Source organism: Danio rerio, chromosome 20, assembly GCF_049306965.1.
Source record: "Danio rerio strain Tuebingen ecotype United States chromosome 20, GRCz12tu, whole genome shotgun sequence".
NCBI classification, from domain to species: Eukaryota; Metazoa; Chordata; class Actinopteri; order Cypriniformes; family Danionidae; genus Danio; species Danio rerio.
In genome coordinates this window covers 51,175,106-51,191,881 of record NC_133195.1, presented here as the reverse complement: position 1 = coordinate 51,191,881, position 16,776 = coordinate 51,175,106, and the positions used below count along the sequence as shown (strand labels likewise).

The following is a 16,776-nucleotide window of genomic DNA, read 5'->3' as shown; positions in this document are numbered from 1 at the left end:
CTAGAGAACTTCCCTGCTTGTCGCCGTGAGAAGTATAAACTCAGGTTGTAATGGGTGGTAATTTATTTTAGTCGATTGGCTATGGTTTATGTTTTTGGACGGTGGGAGGAAACCGGGAAATCCGGGGGAAACCCACACGAACACGGGGAGAACATGTAAACTCAACACAGAAACACCAACCGGCCTGATACGTTGGACCAGCGGTGTTGTTGCTGTGAGGCAACAGTGCTAGACACTGGGCCACGGTGTCGCCCTATCAGAAAAGGGGGGAGGGGATGTAGGGGTGGAAAGAGGGGGAGCTTCAAGACGAAGATAACTGGAGTAAAAAACTCAGAATATTTATAATGCTTCCGTAATTATTTAATAGGGCAGATTACGGAACTAATAAGGAGACAGCTGTGTTGATCATAAGCATGTGATCCTCTCGAAATTAGTTTATGAATAAACCACACAAATTTAAAAACCACTGCCTCCATGCCTTCTTCACCTCGGTGGGCTTTTTCAGTTTATTCATGACAATTTGCATTTGTATAATGTTATTATATTTTTATTCTTTATATGCATATTTATATTTGTTTTAATGAAAAATAAGTTTAGATTTGTCCAATTGTTTTGGAGACGTCTGCATCACCATATGAGCCATAAGACTAGAACGGGTGTTTGGATATAACTCAGTTCTTAACCAAACTTCATTATTATTGTTCATTTATTCGTTTGCTAGAAATTAGAACTGAATTTAGAAATAGTTTTGAAACAAATCTTTGCACTTAACAAACTAAATTAAATATGTAGGCTAATGGATGTCTTCAGTGGAGTGTGTTCAACATTGTTTCCTTATGCTATGAAAGTAAAAGAGTAAAAGGAAAGGAAAGAGAAAGTAAAGAGGCCAATTGAAGGAGGCTTGTTCATTGCTGATGGTCTGTTTAACTGTTTTCTCGCTAGTGAAGCTTTCAGTTTTTCCGACCAAGTCCCCCATGTAAATAGCAAATGCGCCATGGTGCCATGCACCTGACTCCTAAAGAGAATGGGAGATGAGACTCAAAGCACACCCATAACTCAAAATGAGAATAACTACAACCTTGTTAGACCATGCGCCAGGGCGCAACGCGTATTTTTCCATCCTAAAAATAGCAAAAGTGGATTCGGACAAGGCCGTAATGATTTAGCGACATGCGCATTAGACTTTGCGCCTAGATTGTTAAAATAGAGGCTAATGTTCACTTTGACTCATTGTATAGCAATCCAATTTGCATTTATTCGCAAATGCTTTATGTGATATTCCAGTTTTGCGTATAATTCAAATTTGCATTGTTGGATGAAAACATATCTTGTGTTTTAAAGCTTCTAAGTGTCTTTATATAATTTATAAAACACATTTATCATCAACTGATATTGTTAATTTAAGGAGCTACTTACATATATTTGAAGACTTAATAAAGCATTTTAAAAAATCTACTAATACCATTAATACAGTCAGTAAAGTAGTTTTTAATGGAGCAACTATTCTGCTATAAATTACTGACATGTTTTACAAATCATGCACTAGCACAGTAAAACAAACACCTCGTCTCATCAGGATGTGGAGCTTGAATTTAAGCCTTTTTGACACTGTTGACTAGAATTACAGCCTTTCGCTTTTCTCTCTCTCTTTCTCCCACACACAGAGGGTTCAGTTCTGGCCTGTAATTTAGCTTCCCAGGCGTGCACACACACACACACACACACACACACACACACACACACACACACACACACACACACACACACACACACACACAATCCCTCGTGTTTTGTAGAGGAAATGAACTGTATCTCAGAGTTGTTCCTCCCATAGGAAATCTACACAGTGATAATGCATATTAAAGAAGTTTATGATCGTTATGATCATTAAGACAACATTTCCATATTCCATACATGCAGTTAAGAAATAAAAGCTGTAAACTCTGCAGAAAAGAGCATTTTAATTACTTTTTAAAAAGCAGCTTCAGTTTGTGTCAAGCACAAGGTTTTTATGAATTGCAGAATTATTATTTTTTTTTCAGATTTGTTTTTTGAAGTACTTTTTTGAAGGTTAAAATATGGTTACAATTGTTATTTGAATTAATATTAAAACTATGATCTTCACAAAACAGACAATATATTGATATATAAAAACAATTTTTGTTTTGCAATATAAATGTTTTTGAATTAAAATTGTATTTGAGTTACATTTAAAGTGCATCCGGAAAGTATTCTCTCTACACACTCTGCACACAATACCCCATAATGACATCGTGAAAAGAGTTTTTGAAATTGTTGCAAATGTATTAAAATTAAAAAACCTGCCACTGACATAATGAAAGGGTAGTCGATTTGAACAATACACAAGGGTTGACTTTCTCCTGACCAAAAAGTTACATTTATTTATTCAGTGAGGAAGACAATAGTGACGGAACTATGACATCAATTTGTATGCAAAAACCTGGAAGCGAGTTAGCATTTAAGCAGTTACGGTTCCCTCGTCCCAAAGTCAAGGGTTTTTTTTCAATGGGATTTCAGTTAAATCGCTTGAATAAGGTCCGTGGCAAAAACAAACTCAAGATACTTTCACGATTTATTTTTCGATACGTAACACATCAGTCACAGCACACTCTTGATTTTTTAATCTGTTACGCTTCTTTAAAATGACGGTTGATATCAAGTTGCTAAATAGGACTAAATGGGCGGTCATGTCATCGAGCTGAACTGGTCTGGAGCACAGCCCGCTTGCGTTGGGCATTTGGATTTGTCTGTTATTTAAGTATTTTCATGAATAGCATTTTATAATTTGTAATATTTTTTCTAAGTGGGAGTTCATATTGTGTGTAGATAATACCTTCACTTGTTAAGACTGTCAAGACAGACTAATTTGTTGATCATTTATTTTAATTAAACAATATAATGAAGATACTGCTTACCAGTGCTGCCTATCTCTTTCCTGCTCTCAGTAATGCAGTCTTGTGAATAAATGTGTAAGGAATACATACATGTTAACTGTCATTTTAACGTGATCAATAAATTTTTCGTAGTTTTTTTCTTCATCTAAACACATTTAAGTCATAACTGCGCTCAAAACTTACACTTCTCCTTAAAATGTATAGCATATGTGACTGTATGAGCTGCTTCTCGCTGTACATCATGACAAAAAAAAAAAAAGAATATTGAATGTTGTTCTGTGTCCGACTTGTCCCTCACGCCTTATTTCTGTTGTTTGTTTCTAAGGTAAGCGGGCTGTATGCACGCGAGCGATACATATCTAAATATTTCTTATGATAATACTATGTGGGTACATTTATACATACAGTTTTAAAATGTTTTTCAACAACTGTAAAGCAAAGCAAAATGGATTTCCCACGTTAAAACGATCCAAAAGGCACGTAGGTCTTTACAGATGTGTTATTAGTGTATTTATTTGTTTATAATATATAGCGTGGATCAAAATATAATAAACCGAGAGAGTAAATCTTAATCATGGACCATATTTCTGAAAACTAGCTTGAAAAGTTGTCTGTAGCAGAGAACATAGAACATAGAGCTTATCATTTTCAAACTTCGAAAAGCCTATGGGAAAAGCCTATAGGGTTTTTATTGAGGGAACCAGTTTTATGCTAGCAGCCGATTAGCCTACAAGGTGACGTCATAGTTCCTCCACTCTAAAGCAGGACTGAGTATTATTATAGTGGCACTCACACTTTTTAACATAGTAACTGCTCTTTTTTTTATTTGTTTGCATTTCTCTTCTCTATCCAGGTGAAAGAGGAGTGTCGCTTCTTAAATGCTCCTCCAGTCCCGCCCCGCTGTGCTAAAGGCCCCACCCCCAGCCCTCCAGTCCCCGCCCGCTTCCCTAAAACTCCTCCCACACAGACGCTCAACCCAAATCTCTCCTTCTATTCCTCTGGACTGACAGAGAGGTAAAACACACACAAATCATTCAGTTACTTTACAAATACCCACAATTCTACACTGTAAAAATATACATTAATTAACAGGTTCAGTCTTTTGTGATAAACAAATTTTTTTTTGGTTGTTTTTTTTACATAATGAATTGCATTATGGGACCTTCATTCAGGGTGCGAATTACAGAGTGGTTTGGGGGGGATTGACCCCCCTAATTAACAATTGATCCCCCCTCCACTGATGAACGTCAAAACAAGGTGTATGGGAAGGTCTGCCGTTTTATAGTGAAAAATATTTTACGCTGATCTGTATTTTAAATAATGCTAATGATTATGATAATAGATAATATAAATATACATTTGGCCACTCCTACAATGTTTTTTGCGAGAAAAAAATAATTTAACTGTCTGAAACTGGCAGATCTGTAGCACTAATAGACACTTCCAGTAACCTCTGAAATAATAATTAATAATTAATATTAAATATCCCTCAAAACACTGAACACTTAACTTAAATATATTTTATTTATAACTTAGACTATTAGATAATTTAAATAAATACAAAAATGGCTGAAACTTCATTCATTCATTCATTTTCTTGTCGGCTTAGTCCCTTTATTAATCTGGGTTCACCACAGCGGAATGAACCGCCAACTTATCCAGCACATTTTTACGCAGCGGATGCCCTTTCAGCCACAACCCATCTCTGGGAAACATTCACACACACATTCACACACACACTCATACACTATGGACAATTTAGCCTACCCAATTCACCTGTACCACGTCTTTGGACTGTGGGGGAAACCGGAGCACCCGGAGGAAACTCACGCGAAGGCAGGGAGAACATGCAAACTCCACACAGAAACACCAACTGAGTCGAGGTTCGAACCAGCGACCCAGCGACCTTCTTGCTGTGAGGCGACAGCACTACCTACTGCGGCACTGCCTCGCCCACAAAAACATAATATAATATTCAAAACACAATTAACATTTCACAGGAGGGCTAATAATTCTGTCTTCAATTGTGTTTATTTGAAGTATTATATATAGTATGTTTTAGAGAGAAAAAAAACACCTCCTAACCGTGATGGTTTGCCATGATGACTGCATAAAATGTTTTAAAGGTTTGAGGCTCTTTTCCTCTGTCCATATGTTCATGACTAAAAACATAAACACTGAAGTTGACGTTTAATTGTAATTGACAGCGACACTGAATCTCCTGTATAGAGTGCTTTATAAAGAAACTTGAGTTATTTGACCTGTGCCGAACTTTAAAGCTTGTGCAAACATCCACTTTCTTAAAAGCTGCTTTCTCACCAGTTACTGGAGAAATACATTCATTCGTTCATTTTCCTTTAGCTTAGTCCCTTATTTATCAGAGGTCGTCGCAATAGTGTAATGAACTTTTCCAGCACGTTTTGCGCAGTGGATGCCCTTCCAGCTGCAACCCAGTACTGGGAAACACCCCTACACTCTTGCATTCACACACACTCATTTTGTTGATTCACCTGATTACCGCCAATTCACCTATAGCTCATGTTTTTGAACTGTGGGGGAAAACTGGATCACTCGGAGGAAACCCACGCCAACATGGGGAGAACATGCAAACTCCACACAGAAATGCCAACTGACTTCTGCTTTGCCAGCAGTTAACCAATAGCGTCTCTGTGACAAAGTGATGTCATGCCACACGGGTCATTGTGTGAAATCAAGAAAGTGGTCTAACTCTGTGCCTCCGCATAACTTTAGATGTGTTGAAAAATAATGAGAATATATATATATATATATATATATATATATATATATATATATATATATATATATATATATTAGTGCTGTTTATCGATAAAAAAAATGTGACTAATTAATCGCACTTTAAAAAAAAATAATAATCGCGATTAATCGCATTTAAAAGACTGAAACTTATAATTTTGGCTATTCGAATGTAAAATTAGAGTAAACGCAAGACAAATACTATTTAAATTTAAAATATAATTAATTATTAGAATTTTTGCTTACTTGTAACACAGATTTCTTCATGTAAACAACAAACCCACAATAAACCATCAAGATCCTGGCTTGACAGCCATATTTAATATAGAAATAAAAACACAGGCATGTTAATGTCATTTGAATTTCAAAACAATCAATGCCAATAAAAAAAACATTGATTTCCATATTGGATTCTAAGTGGACTGCAAAAAAAATGCCAATATACAAGTATTACAGATATGAAAAATTATAATAATAATAATAATAAAGTATTGAAAATCTGTGCATGCCCTTGAATAGGTTTACCAACTCCCATTCAATAAAAGCACAAAAGCCATATATAGGAAATACCGAGGGTTGAAAAAAACTAATTTTTTTATTTATTATTATAATAAAATTATAATCTGCACTGGAAATGTGGGTGCCTGTGTGTTTTGAGGGAGCCTAATAAATGATGAACATGACAAAAACTGCCTGCTGACGCACACAGTTAATGTTGATTAATAAAATAAAGATAAATAATTAAAGCAATGTATCAGAGACCCTAAACAAATGTTTAACTCAACAATGAAACATCAAACTTAGCTAAAAGATTTTACATTGTCAATCAAATGAACTAAATGCAACAAATATTTGTTTGAGCAGAACTACAAAACTTAATGTAAAAAAGTTGCTTAAGTTGCACACTAGTTTGGTCATGTATAAATATCATTATAATAACCATATTGTACAAATATTATTAAATATGATATCTCATGCCCTTGTCTTCTGACCGAGTGCATCTTAAAATGCATGGCTGACACCCCTCTTAGAGCTTGAGAAGCAGACATTCTTTATCATTTGTAAAATAAAGACTTGCAGGTTAAGGAAACAGCATAGGAGGGAGTTGCCACAAGCCGTGGTGCAGATTAAAAGAAAAAAAAAAGTATATTTCTACGGACAGATAGGTAACTAGATAGAATAGACGGGAATATATTGACCTGTGCCCCGCTGCAGAGTGCAGACGGAAAAGCTTGCTCTCCCGCGGCGCGGACCCGTGCGTAAGAAACAGGCGTGACTCTCGGCTATTTTGACAAAAACACACCTACGTTACACAGAGCCCAACATGGAAGTTTGTGATTGGCTCAGCCCAATGTCAATAAAGAAAAGAACCAATGGGCTGCGGATTATGTCACACGGCTGCTCTTTCCGGAAAAGAAACATCTTACTTTCAGAGCGTGACAGCTCACACAGCACCATCAATCACTTAGACAGAAAAAAATGACATTCTGCTAGGTGTTTTATGGGCCGATCAGAACATAAAAAGATGAAAGTACGTCGACCCAGCGGGAAACAAAAAATGCGGTAATTGCATTAATTTCTTTTTACGCGTTAATGATTTTAAATTAATCGCATGCGTTAATGTGTTAATTTTGACAGCGCTAATATATATATATATATATATATATATATATATATATATATATATATATATATACCGATAAGTCTAAAACCATGTGATGGAGCCCGATTTCCGATCATGTGATCGAACTTGGACACCCTTAGTAACAATAACAATCCAATGGTTGGCCCTCTCTGCATGTAGATTTTTCTAGGCATATATTACGTTTTTTGTGACTCTTTCTCTCTCTCTTTCAGCTCTGCTCCTCGTAGTGGCAGCAGCTCTCCATCGCCAGATTCTTACTCTCTGTACTGTTACCCATGCACCTGGGCTGACTGCGTAACCTCTGACACCTGCGTGACCCCTGACTCAACCCAGCCCGCACAGGCCTGTTGGTCCCACCCACGAGGAGGTGGAGCCTACACCTCCAACATCCTCAACACACCTTTACTCAGCACTGACTCCACCCAAAAGAACTACTCCACTTGCCCAAGACCACGACCAGTGGCACAAAACCGCTTCGCTCCTTTCGGCGCCCTAAACCCCTTCGCCAATCCAGGACACACCCACGCCTCCTCTGATTGGCTCACCACTGGTAGGGACTCTCCTACTCTAATACCTGACCTCATAAGCTCCACACCCAAGGAGACTCAAGCCAATCAGGGAGCTTTAAAAAGCAGTCCTGAACCTCTTTTAAAACCGGTTAAAAGTTCAGAAGACACAGTCACTATAGACACCGCCTCTGGATTGGTTGCCATGGAAAGAGGGGCTGAGGGCGGGGCCGGGTCACCATGGCGACCCCCCGCAGAGCTCTGCTGGCTCTCAGTGGAAGAGGTTTCATCCAGTCTGCGGTTTATCGGCCTTTCGGACGACGTGATTGGTCTGTTCAGCCGAGAGAGGATTGATGGCTCTATATTTACTCAGCTGACAGAGGAAATCCTGTCGGAGGACTTCAAACTCACTAAACTACAGGTCAAAAAAATCATGCAGTTCATTAAGGGATGGAGGCCCAAGATATGAGAGCAGCATCTTTGTGATTTTATAGACATTTTAATTGCAATGGACTTGCAATGTACGGAAGTCCTTTGAGGTCATGCGTTGTCATAATTAGGGGTGTAATGGCACATCGAAGTCATGATTTGGAGCGAACCTCGATTTTGGGGTCAGTTTGGTACAGGGATGGTACAACAAAAATAATAACAAACTTGCACATGATTGGCTCTCAGTAATGTCAGTTCTGCAGCAGTGGACCAATTAGAAGAAGGCAGGGTAAGAGTTGCTAGAGCAGAACTATTTCTCAATGCTACATCTCTTGTTTTCAGACGCAAATACACATTCTTTGTGAATGGATGCTAAGTTATTGCACTGTGTTTTTTTCTTTTTAACTCCAGTGACTGGCTCATCTAGACTGAGTGTATTCATCGTGTGTGCGTATGAACCGAACCATCACCATACTGTGACGGTTTAGGATGAATACATATACTGTACTGTTACACCCCTAGTAATTTTTTTTTCTTGTATTCTCTTAATTTTCTAGTGATCTCAAAATTTCAAAAGTTGTTTTCTCCTGATCACAACTTAATTTTCTCTCTATCTCGACACAACACAAGTTGTTTTCTTGAGTTAACAGCTTATTTTTTTCTACTTATTCTGAAGTCTCTTATTTGACACTGGGCTTAGGCGATATCCAAATTTTGATACTGTCGAACCTCCTCCGTATTTTACCTCTGTATACGGTATTATCGTATTAATAAAATTATGATGTTAGGCTCAGACAGCGTCACCAAACTGTTGGCTTGAGCCGAAACCATTCAAAAACTGAATACCAAACACTAATACTGAAATAATAACGAATGACATGCACAACAATATTAACAACTTTTATTAGCAATAAATAGCAGTTTATAAAAAAGTGCAAATACAACAGTCAAACAGAATTAAATTAACATAAACATCCAGAACAGTTTTCATGCAGAGACGCTAACACAAATTCAATTAGTTCAATTTTGCTATGTCTTTAAAGGACTGTTTTCCACTGTGAGGAAAGAGACCATTTCCCTCGCCAAGTATTTTGTCACTGCATCAGTACAGGTTTTCCAACGGACACTGTCCCTTTTGTACTTTGTTGTTTTCCCAAAGACCCCTATTATCATCGGCTGCGTACTGGCGGTGAACCTGGATGTTGCTGGTCCTGTATCGGGAGGCATTGAAACTGTTGCACTGAGTGAACTCAGGTCCATCCTCACAGCAGTTAGTGCATGGTAGTTTTGTATATGAAACCTTAGGTTTAAGGTATTTCCATCTCTTGTAGTTACCTTTTTGTTGCACAATTTGCAAATTGTCTCGTTCGTATGTACAACCTCTCCTTTCTCATTTGATCAAAACCCGAAATACGGCCAAACTGCAGAAATTGTGTTCTTTTTCAAGACCAGGGGCCTCATGTACGAAGACTTGCGTGGAAATCTTACTAAAACATTGCGTACGCACAAAGCTGTAAATGTGCGTCGCAGTGGCGCGCTCGTAAAACGCTTGTGATCATGAATTGATACGTTTGAGCATGAACTCGGTTCGAATCCAGCGTCTGATGAACTCTTTCTTGTTTTTTCCCCCGCTACATATCCGATTTTGCCAACTATTTATCACGAGAAAGACAAGTAGGAATCATCAATAAGTTCATATCAATAAGCATCATATTTTATTTGCACATTTATTGAATGGAAATGTTTCTGATTCACGAATGCAAATTCATCTTCAGATAGTGTCTTTATAGCAATGTGCGTGCGGTAGATCGCTCAGATTACATTGGGAAAACAGGCGACTGCTGCAAATTGTGCTTTAATGTTTAGCTGGTCAAATGTATGGTATGGAAACCTTATATACCTGCTGAACCCGTCTCATACAGCTGCCATTGCAAGGCTCAGACACTTTGTAGAGAGGAATTTAACACAACTGCCTCTAGGAGTCGCCAATGGAAATAAAACAGACACGCACAAGAAATGTGCGTACGCCTGCCAGAAAGCTGCCGTGAAGCTGCGCACATTCCCACGTTCAGTTCATTGTTAGTAAATCCAAACGTGAGCGATTCTGAGCGTGAAACCTGGCGTACGCAAAGTTTTTGTGCGTACGCAGCGTTGATACATGAGGCCCCAGGTCACTTGGTGTGCGACTTGCCATCTTTCCCCACCTCTTTCTTTCTCCTCTACGCTGTCCTCTGATGACAACCGTGCATACGCATTTTTAGGCATTAAAAATTATATTTAATATTTAATCCTTGTCTCCTATATCAGTGCATTGTTTTTTATGACGGTATAACGGTATTAAAACTGATACCGTTGCTATTTTTAGATACCGTTTACTACCGCCCAAGCCTATTTGACACACAAGAATGCGTTCATGGATCTCTCTGTTAACGAGCTGATGATCTGAATCAGGTGTGTTAAGTAAGACATACAAAATGTGCTGGAGAGGGGGGGGGGTGGTCTTGAGAACTGGAATTGGGAACCACTATTCTAGATTAGAAGCAGTGAATGCGCAGTATTTCATACCACTTTTTAAATAATTGAAAATCAGGTTGAAAAGAAGGCACTAAAAGCAAGCTCTCCATTCTTTATAATCTATTAAATACATGAAACAAACCTTTTTTTTGTGCCAGCCAGAACCTACTCTTTAAATACAAGCAGTGAGGAATTATTAATGCAGATAATGATATATAAGATGATAATATGAACTTAATCATGGACATGTTTAATAATAATTAATATTAATAATATTATTTACTGGCTGGCTGTTGTGATTTAAGCCCTTAAGTTATCTCTTCTTGGTTTGCAGGGCTAGTTCTAACTCAAATGCTGCTCTAGGCATACATTGGGCAGGTATAAATAATAACAATATTAATAATCAAATTAATAAATAAAAGCAGGAAAATTAAGTTGTGATATTGACAAAAACAACTTTGTTATGTCAAGATCACAAGAAAATTAAGTCGTCATTACAAGAAAACAACATTGTTAATATTAAAATCACTAGAAAAATTAAGTTGTGGTCACAAGAAAACAACATTTTTAATATCGAAATCAATAGAAAAAATTAAGTTGTGGTCACAAAAAAACAAGCGAGAAAAAATTTTTTTCAATGCATTACCTCTTAGGACTTCTGTAACAATGAGTGGTGCTTTACTCAGACCATTGCTGATGTGTCTCTGAAAAACACCTCTCTAATTAAAGGACTGACAGATTGTGACTAATGTATTCTGGAGCACTATTTGATGTTTTTATTGTTGGGGTGGGATGATGGTATGTGTGTGCCTTTAATGGGCAGTCAGAGCTCATTGTGTGGTCATTCTGCTGCCTTTTAGGGGTTTTCTGACTGTGTTTTGACCTTTATTTTGGTCTGTTTTCTAGTAATCTGACCTGATTTGCTCACTTGTCAAACTGGTACTTCAGTGGATCTCATGAAACCTGTCAGGAACATCTCCTGGTTATATTTTACTGCAAAATTAAAAGGGGGAAAGTTAAAATTAAAAGGGAAAAATACATGTAAAAAATAAAATACATAATATATTAAATGATTTAATGTGATATAACGATAAATTGCATTAAAAAAGATATTTATTTTTCAAATATGTATTACTGTATGTGACTGGGGGTGACATTAAGCCCAAAACAGTCATTGCTAGAGTAAAAGAAAACACAATTTGTGTGCAAAATAATACAATACTTATTGTTCAACTGTATTACAATATTATTTCAAATAAATAACCTAATTTTAATATTTTAAATGATACAAATTTCAAAAGTAATATTTCTGTATACATTTTTTTGTAACTAGTATATAATTCAGGAGGAAAAATACTTGTCATTGTCATGAAAATGCACAAAAACATAATTAGGGACAACATTTTGCACAATATAATTGATGTTCTTGACATGTTTGATGAGATTTACATATAGTGCTCAGCATATATGAGTACACCAATCACAAATCTATTTTGTATATAATAATATTTTCCATAGAAAACTTTACAATATTATATTTGTGCATATACATTAGTTTAATCTGTACTGTAGTCAAATCTGGAGCTAACAGATAAATGAATAAGAATGAATGAGAATGAATAAGAGCCAGTGCTTCCCACACATAGACTTTACTTGGGCGGGCCGCCCAGGTATGTTAACGGCTGCCCAAGTATTTAGACACACATTTTTTACTATTATTAAAATCCTTTACATTTTCTTTTTTGTATCCGCCAAATATAACCAAACATCCGCGATCGATTAAGTAGTGGAAAGTCTTTTCTCGTTTACCCCTTTCGTTGTGTGTGCTGTCAACACTCCCACAGAGTGCTCTGCAGACCCACAGAGACGCGCCTTTTTGGGACATAAAAAATTGTCCGGCCCGGATTTCTAAATTTCGTTTCTAAATTTTCAACTTTTGCTTTCGCTTTCTAAAGCTTGTGTGCGTTTTTGCATTAACTTTTTACTTTAGGGTATATAAAGGTATCAGAGAATTAAATTCAATACCTTTTAAGCCATTTTGAAAAACTCTTTCTTATTTGTCTTTCTTATTATTATTACTTTTAAGAATTTAAATAATAATTTTAATAAAAAATAATCATGATAACATTCTGAAAATGAGTCCTGTACACACAAATTTATATATGTTGTGGAAAAAATTATTTAACATTTTAAAAAGGGTAAAAATTAAGAGAAACAAAAAATACATAAAAAATTTACCTCCAATTTCTGTCCCTGACGATTGGGTTGTTGTGGTCCTAACCATTGACCACTGCCCGTTCCTCTATGCACCAGCCCCTTACAGCTCCCCTTGCAGGTGGTGGGCCTACAGGTGGATGATTCCATGTCACTCCTTGGTCTAAGCCCGGCCGGGTTCCGTGGGGAAAAAAGTCCTTACCCCAGGTGGAAGAGTTCAAGTATCTTAGGCTTTTGTTCATGAGTGAGGGAAGAATGGAATGCGAGATCGACAGGCGGATTGGTGCTGGGGCAGCAGTTATGCGGTCAATGTATCGGTCCATTGTGGTAAAGAAGGAGCTGAGCCGAAAGGCAAAGCTCTTGATTTATCGGTCAATCTATGATCCTACTCTCACCTATGGTCATGAGCTTTGAGTCATGACCGAAAGGACAAGATCTCGGATACAAGCGGCCGAAATGAGTTCCCCTCGCAGGGTGGCAGGGCGCACTCTTATAGATAGGGTGAGGAGCTCTGTCACCCGGGAGGAGCTCTGAATAGAGCAACTGCTCCTCCACATTGAGAGAAGTCAGCTGAAGTGGCTCAGGCTTCTGTTTTGGATGCCTCCTAGATGCCTACCGAGGGGGGTGTTCCAGGCATCTATTTGGAGGAGGCCTTGGGGAAGACCCAGGACACGCTGGAGGGACTATGTCTCTCAGCTGGGCTGGGAACACCTCGGGATCCCCCCGGAGGAAGTGTTTGGGGAGAGGGAAGTCTGGGGGTTCTCTCCTTAGACAGCTGCCCCCACGACCCGGCCCCAGAAAAGCGGTTGAAAATAAATTAATGAATTAACAAACGAATCTGTTGATTTTTTTGCAATATTTTGCTAGAATTTAAATGTATTATTTTTCTATTTCTAAAGATTTTCAGTGACTAAAATGTTATTTTAATAAATATATACTTTTATTAATCTGTTTTTCTTTTCTAATCTATTAAAATATATGACCAATATACACTGAGAAATGGATCAAAGTGTTCATTTTCAAAATGGGGTGTACTCATTCATGCTGGGCACTGTATATAAAGCACAATTATTCTTCACGTCTCCTGCACACACTGAGCTCATGTCAGGAGGAAAACTTTTATCGAGATTTAAAAATAAAGAGTTCAGTTTGTGATGTACACGCTAATAAGAGCAGCGAGACTTTACAGTCTAAAGAACACGCTGTAATTAGGTGACAGTAATTAAGAGTTTACTAACTACAGCCCACGCTGATGAAGGGTGTGTGTGAGGTGAGTCAGAGCTGCTGAAATGAGAATGTTTTACCTCACGTTTTACTCTTATGTTTTATCAGCATTTCAGGAAGGTTTCTGGAATGTTTATTTAACGACGTCCCCCCTATGTAGATGCATTTGTCTTTTTAATAATACTGTATGTAACAGCAGTAGTGTGTTTCATTTGTACTGTAATTTTCATCTTGTATGATTTAATTGTATGATTTAATCCTGATGGATACTCTACAGAAAAAAAAAACAAAAATAAATCAATAGTGCTTACTTGAACGGTGTGGTTTCCAAAACAGGAAGGGCATCCGCTGTGTAAACCAAATCCTGGATTAGTTGGCGGTTCATTACGCTGTGGTGACATCTGAAATAGAGACTAGGCCGAAGGAAAATGAATGAATTAATAAACGGTGTGGTATTCCTTTAAAAGATGATACAAACTTTTTGTTACTATAGATATTAAAGTTAAAAATTAAAATGTATTCACTTTACTCACCCTCAGGTGTTTCCAAACCTGTTTGAGTTTCTTTCTTCTGTTGAACACTAAGTGAAGTTTATTCATAAACTAATTTCGAGAGGATCACGTGCTTATGATTTATCACGTCCAGTCTCGTATTTGCTAATCACTAATCTTCCAATCATATGAGCCCTAAGGCACCATAAATAGCCTCAGTTTTCAGTTCACTTTATCTTCGTTTGGAAGAAACCCCCCTCCTCCCCTATTCTCCTCCTTTACCTGCGATTGGGCGGCACGGCGGTCCAGTGGTTAGCACTGTGAACCACACAGCAAGAATACTGCCGGACCGGTGAGTGTTTCTGTGGGGAGTTTGTATGTCCTTCCCGTGTCCGCGTGGGTTTTCCCCGGGTTCTCCGGTTTCCTCCCACCATCCAAAGACATTCAACATACATAACAATCAAGCTTGTCTAATTCCTTACGTTCCCTTAGCTACAGCAGCAGGGGAGTTCTGAGATCCACCGAGCTCGGGCTCCCTTCTTGCTCTGCCAACGGGAGGAAGCCCCGGGCTCGAGGAGCCCTTGAGCTCGGGGCTCTCTCCCGGGACAGCATGCTAAATAAGCTTTGTAAATCATCAGCTAAGTGTGAACTCTTGAAAGAAGATATTATATAGAAAGCTGAAAACCTGTAACCTTCCATAGTAGGAAAAACAAATACATTTTTCGAAATATCTTCTTTTGTGTTTAGCATAAGAAAGAAACTCATAAAGGTTTAAAAACGAGGAAAGGGTGATTAAATAATGACAGAATTTTCATTTGTTGGTGAACCAATTCTTTAATCTGTTTGCATCAATTTGTATTGCCAGTACAGAGCAAAACCAAACACAATTGTCTACTTGCAGATCTCTTTAAGTATCAGTATGAACTAAATGTTTTACTATTTTAGAAAACAACACTTATACTAGTGTGATATAAGCAAAATATATATTAGAATTATATAAATGTAATTGTGGACCACTTTTATTTATTTAGGTGCCATTTTCATTATTTGCCAACACTGCAACTTAGCTGTTTCAAAACATCCAGCAATTGAACTTTTTGGTTCTGTTTATTCAGTTAATTATTTTTTTATTTTTTACTAAAGGAACTGTTATTGTAATTATCATACATCAAAATAGACACCGTTTGGCTAATGGTTCCACAAAGTATTCATTATACGTTTGGTTAAAAATAAAGTGGTTCTGTTTGTATGCACGGTACAAGACTGTTTAAAACTATTAGTACAGGAAACTTCCATCATCATCATCATACTGGAGTTATTTCCCACACAAATTTTAACCTAAATACGCCATGTAGGCTTAAGCAATTAGCTACATCTGCAACCATTAAATTAGCTTACTTTCCCAAAAGCACTGTCGACATCAAATGAAATACTTCATATTATTAACCTAATTAAATAAATTAAGATCCGTTTCCAAAAGCACCAACTGAAAAGTGACTAAAAATTGTAAATAAAATGGCTAGATGTTGTTGTGAAATCACAGTTTTGTTTTAATATAATATAACGTGACGATTCAATATTTGACCTCTCTCTGGTCATCTTTTTGCTATGTTATTGTCCAAAAGACGTCAGAGAAACAAGCTAATAAAAGCTTAAATATAAGCCTATGTTAATTCATATAAATAATCACATCCCTACCTTGGTGAGTGGTGTAATGTAAGGCTACAGCTGTTTTCTTACTCGCAGAAAAGATGAGTGATTAATATTAAGTGTTGTAAACATCGGACGAAGATCCTCCATGTTTGTTTTTGCTAACGCGCATTGGCGGGCTTTCCTAATAAAGGCGCGAATTTATAGATATGGCGGCTATAGAATAAAAATTACAATAAATGTTACAATTTTTATAAGAGTAAAAATACTATTTAAATAATTAAGATTTTTGTCAATTGACTTTTTACCAAACACTTTTTGGAGACTCAAAACATAAAAAAATAAACAGTAAACTATAATTTCTGAAGTTCCTAAAGCAACATTTCTTAGATCTCTTTCAACATTTCCAGCTA

The 16,776-nt window shown here is 37.2% G+C and overlaps 1 protein-coding gene and 1 long non-coding RNA gene across 4 annotated transcripts in view; one reads left to right on the top strand and one right to left on the bottom strand.

Moving 5' to 3' along the window:
* gareml (GRB2 associated, regulator of MAPK1-like) overlaps positions 1 to 8,770 on the top strand; it is a 33,383-nt gene extending 24,613 nt beyond the window's left edge. The window contains exons 5-6 of the mRNA XM_002665782.7: positions 3,769 to 3,929; positions 7,548 to 8,770. Coding sequence (XP_002665828.1) covers positions 3,769 to 3,929; positions 7,548 to 8,310 — 924 coding nt within the window. The 3' untranslated portion in view covers positions 8,311 to 8,770. The remainder of the gene's footprint in view (positions 1 to 3,768; positions 3,930 to 7,547) is intronic.
* LOC141379463 (uncharacterized) overlaps positions 1 to 16,546 on the bottom strand; it is a 47,835-nt gene extending 31,289 nt beyond the window's left edge. Inside the window, exons 1-3 of one of the 3 annotated variants that reach the window (XR_012396119.1) lie at positions 16,412 to 16,546; positions 14,534 to 14,635; positions 11,700 to 11,777 (exon numbers count right to left, since the gene is read on the bottom strand). This is a non-coding gene — a long non-coding RNA (uncharacterized lncRNA). The remainder of the gene's footprint in view (positions 1 to 11,699; positions 11,778 to 14,533; positions 14,636 to 16,411) is intronic. The other 2 variants (XR_012396121.1, XR_012396120.1) reach the window with 2 other exon arrangements.
* Between the last annotated feature and the right edge of the window lie 230 nt (positions 16,547 to 16,776).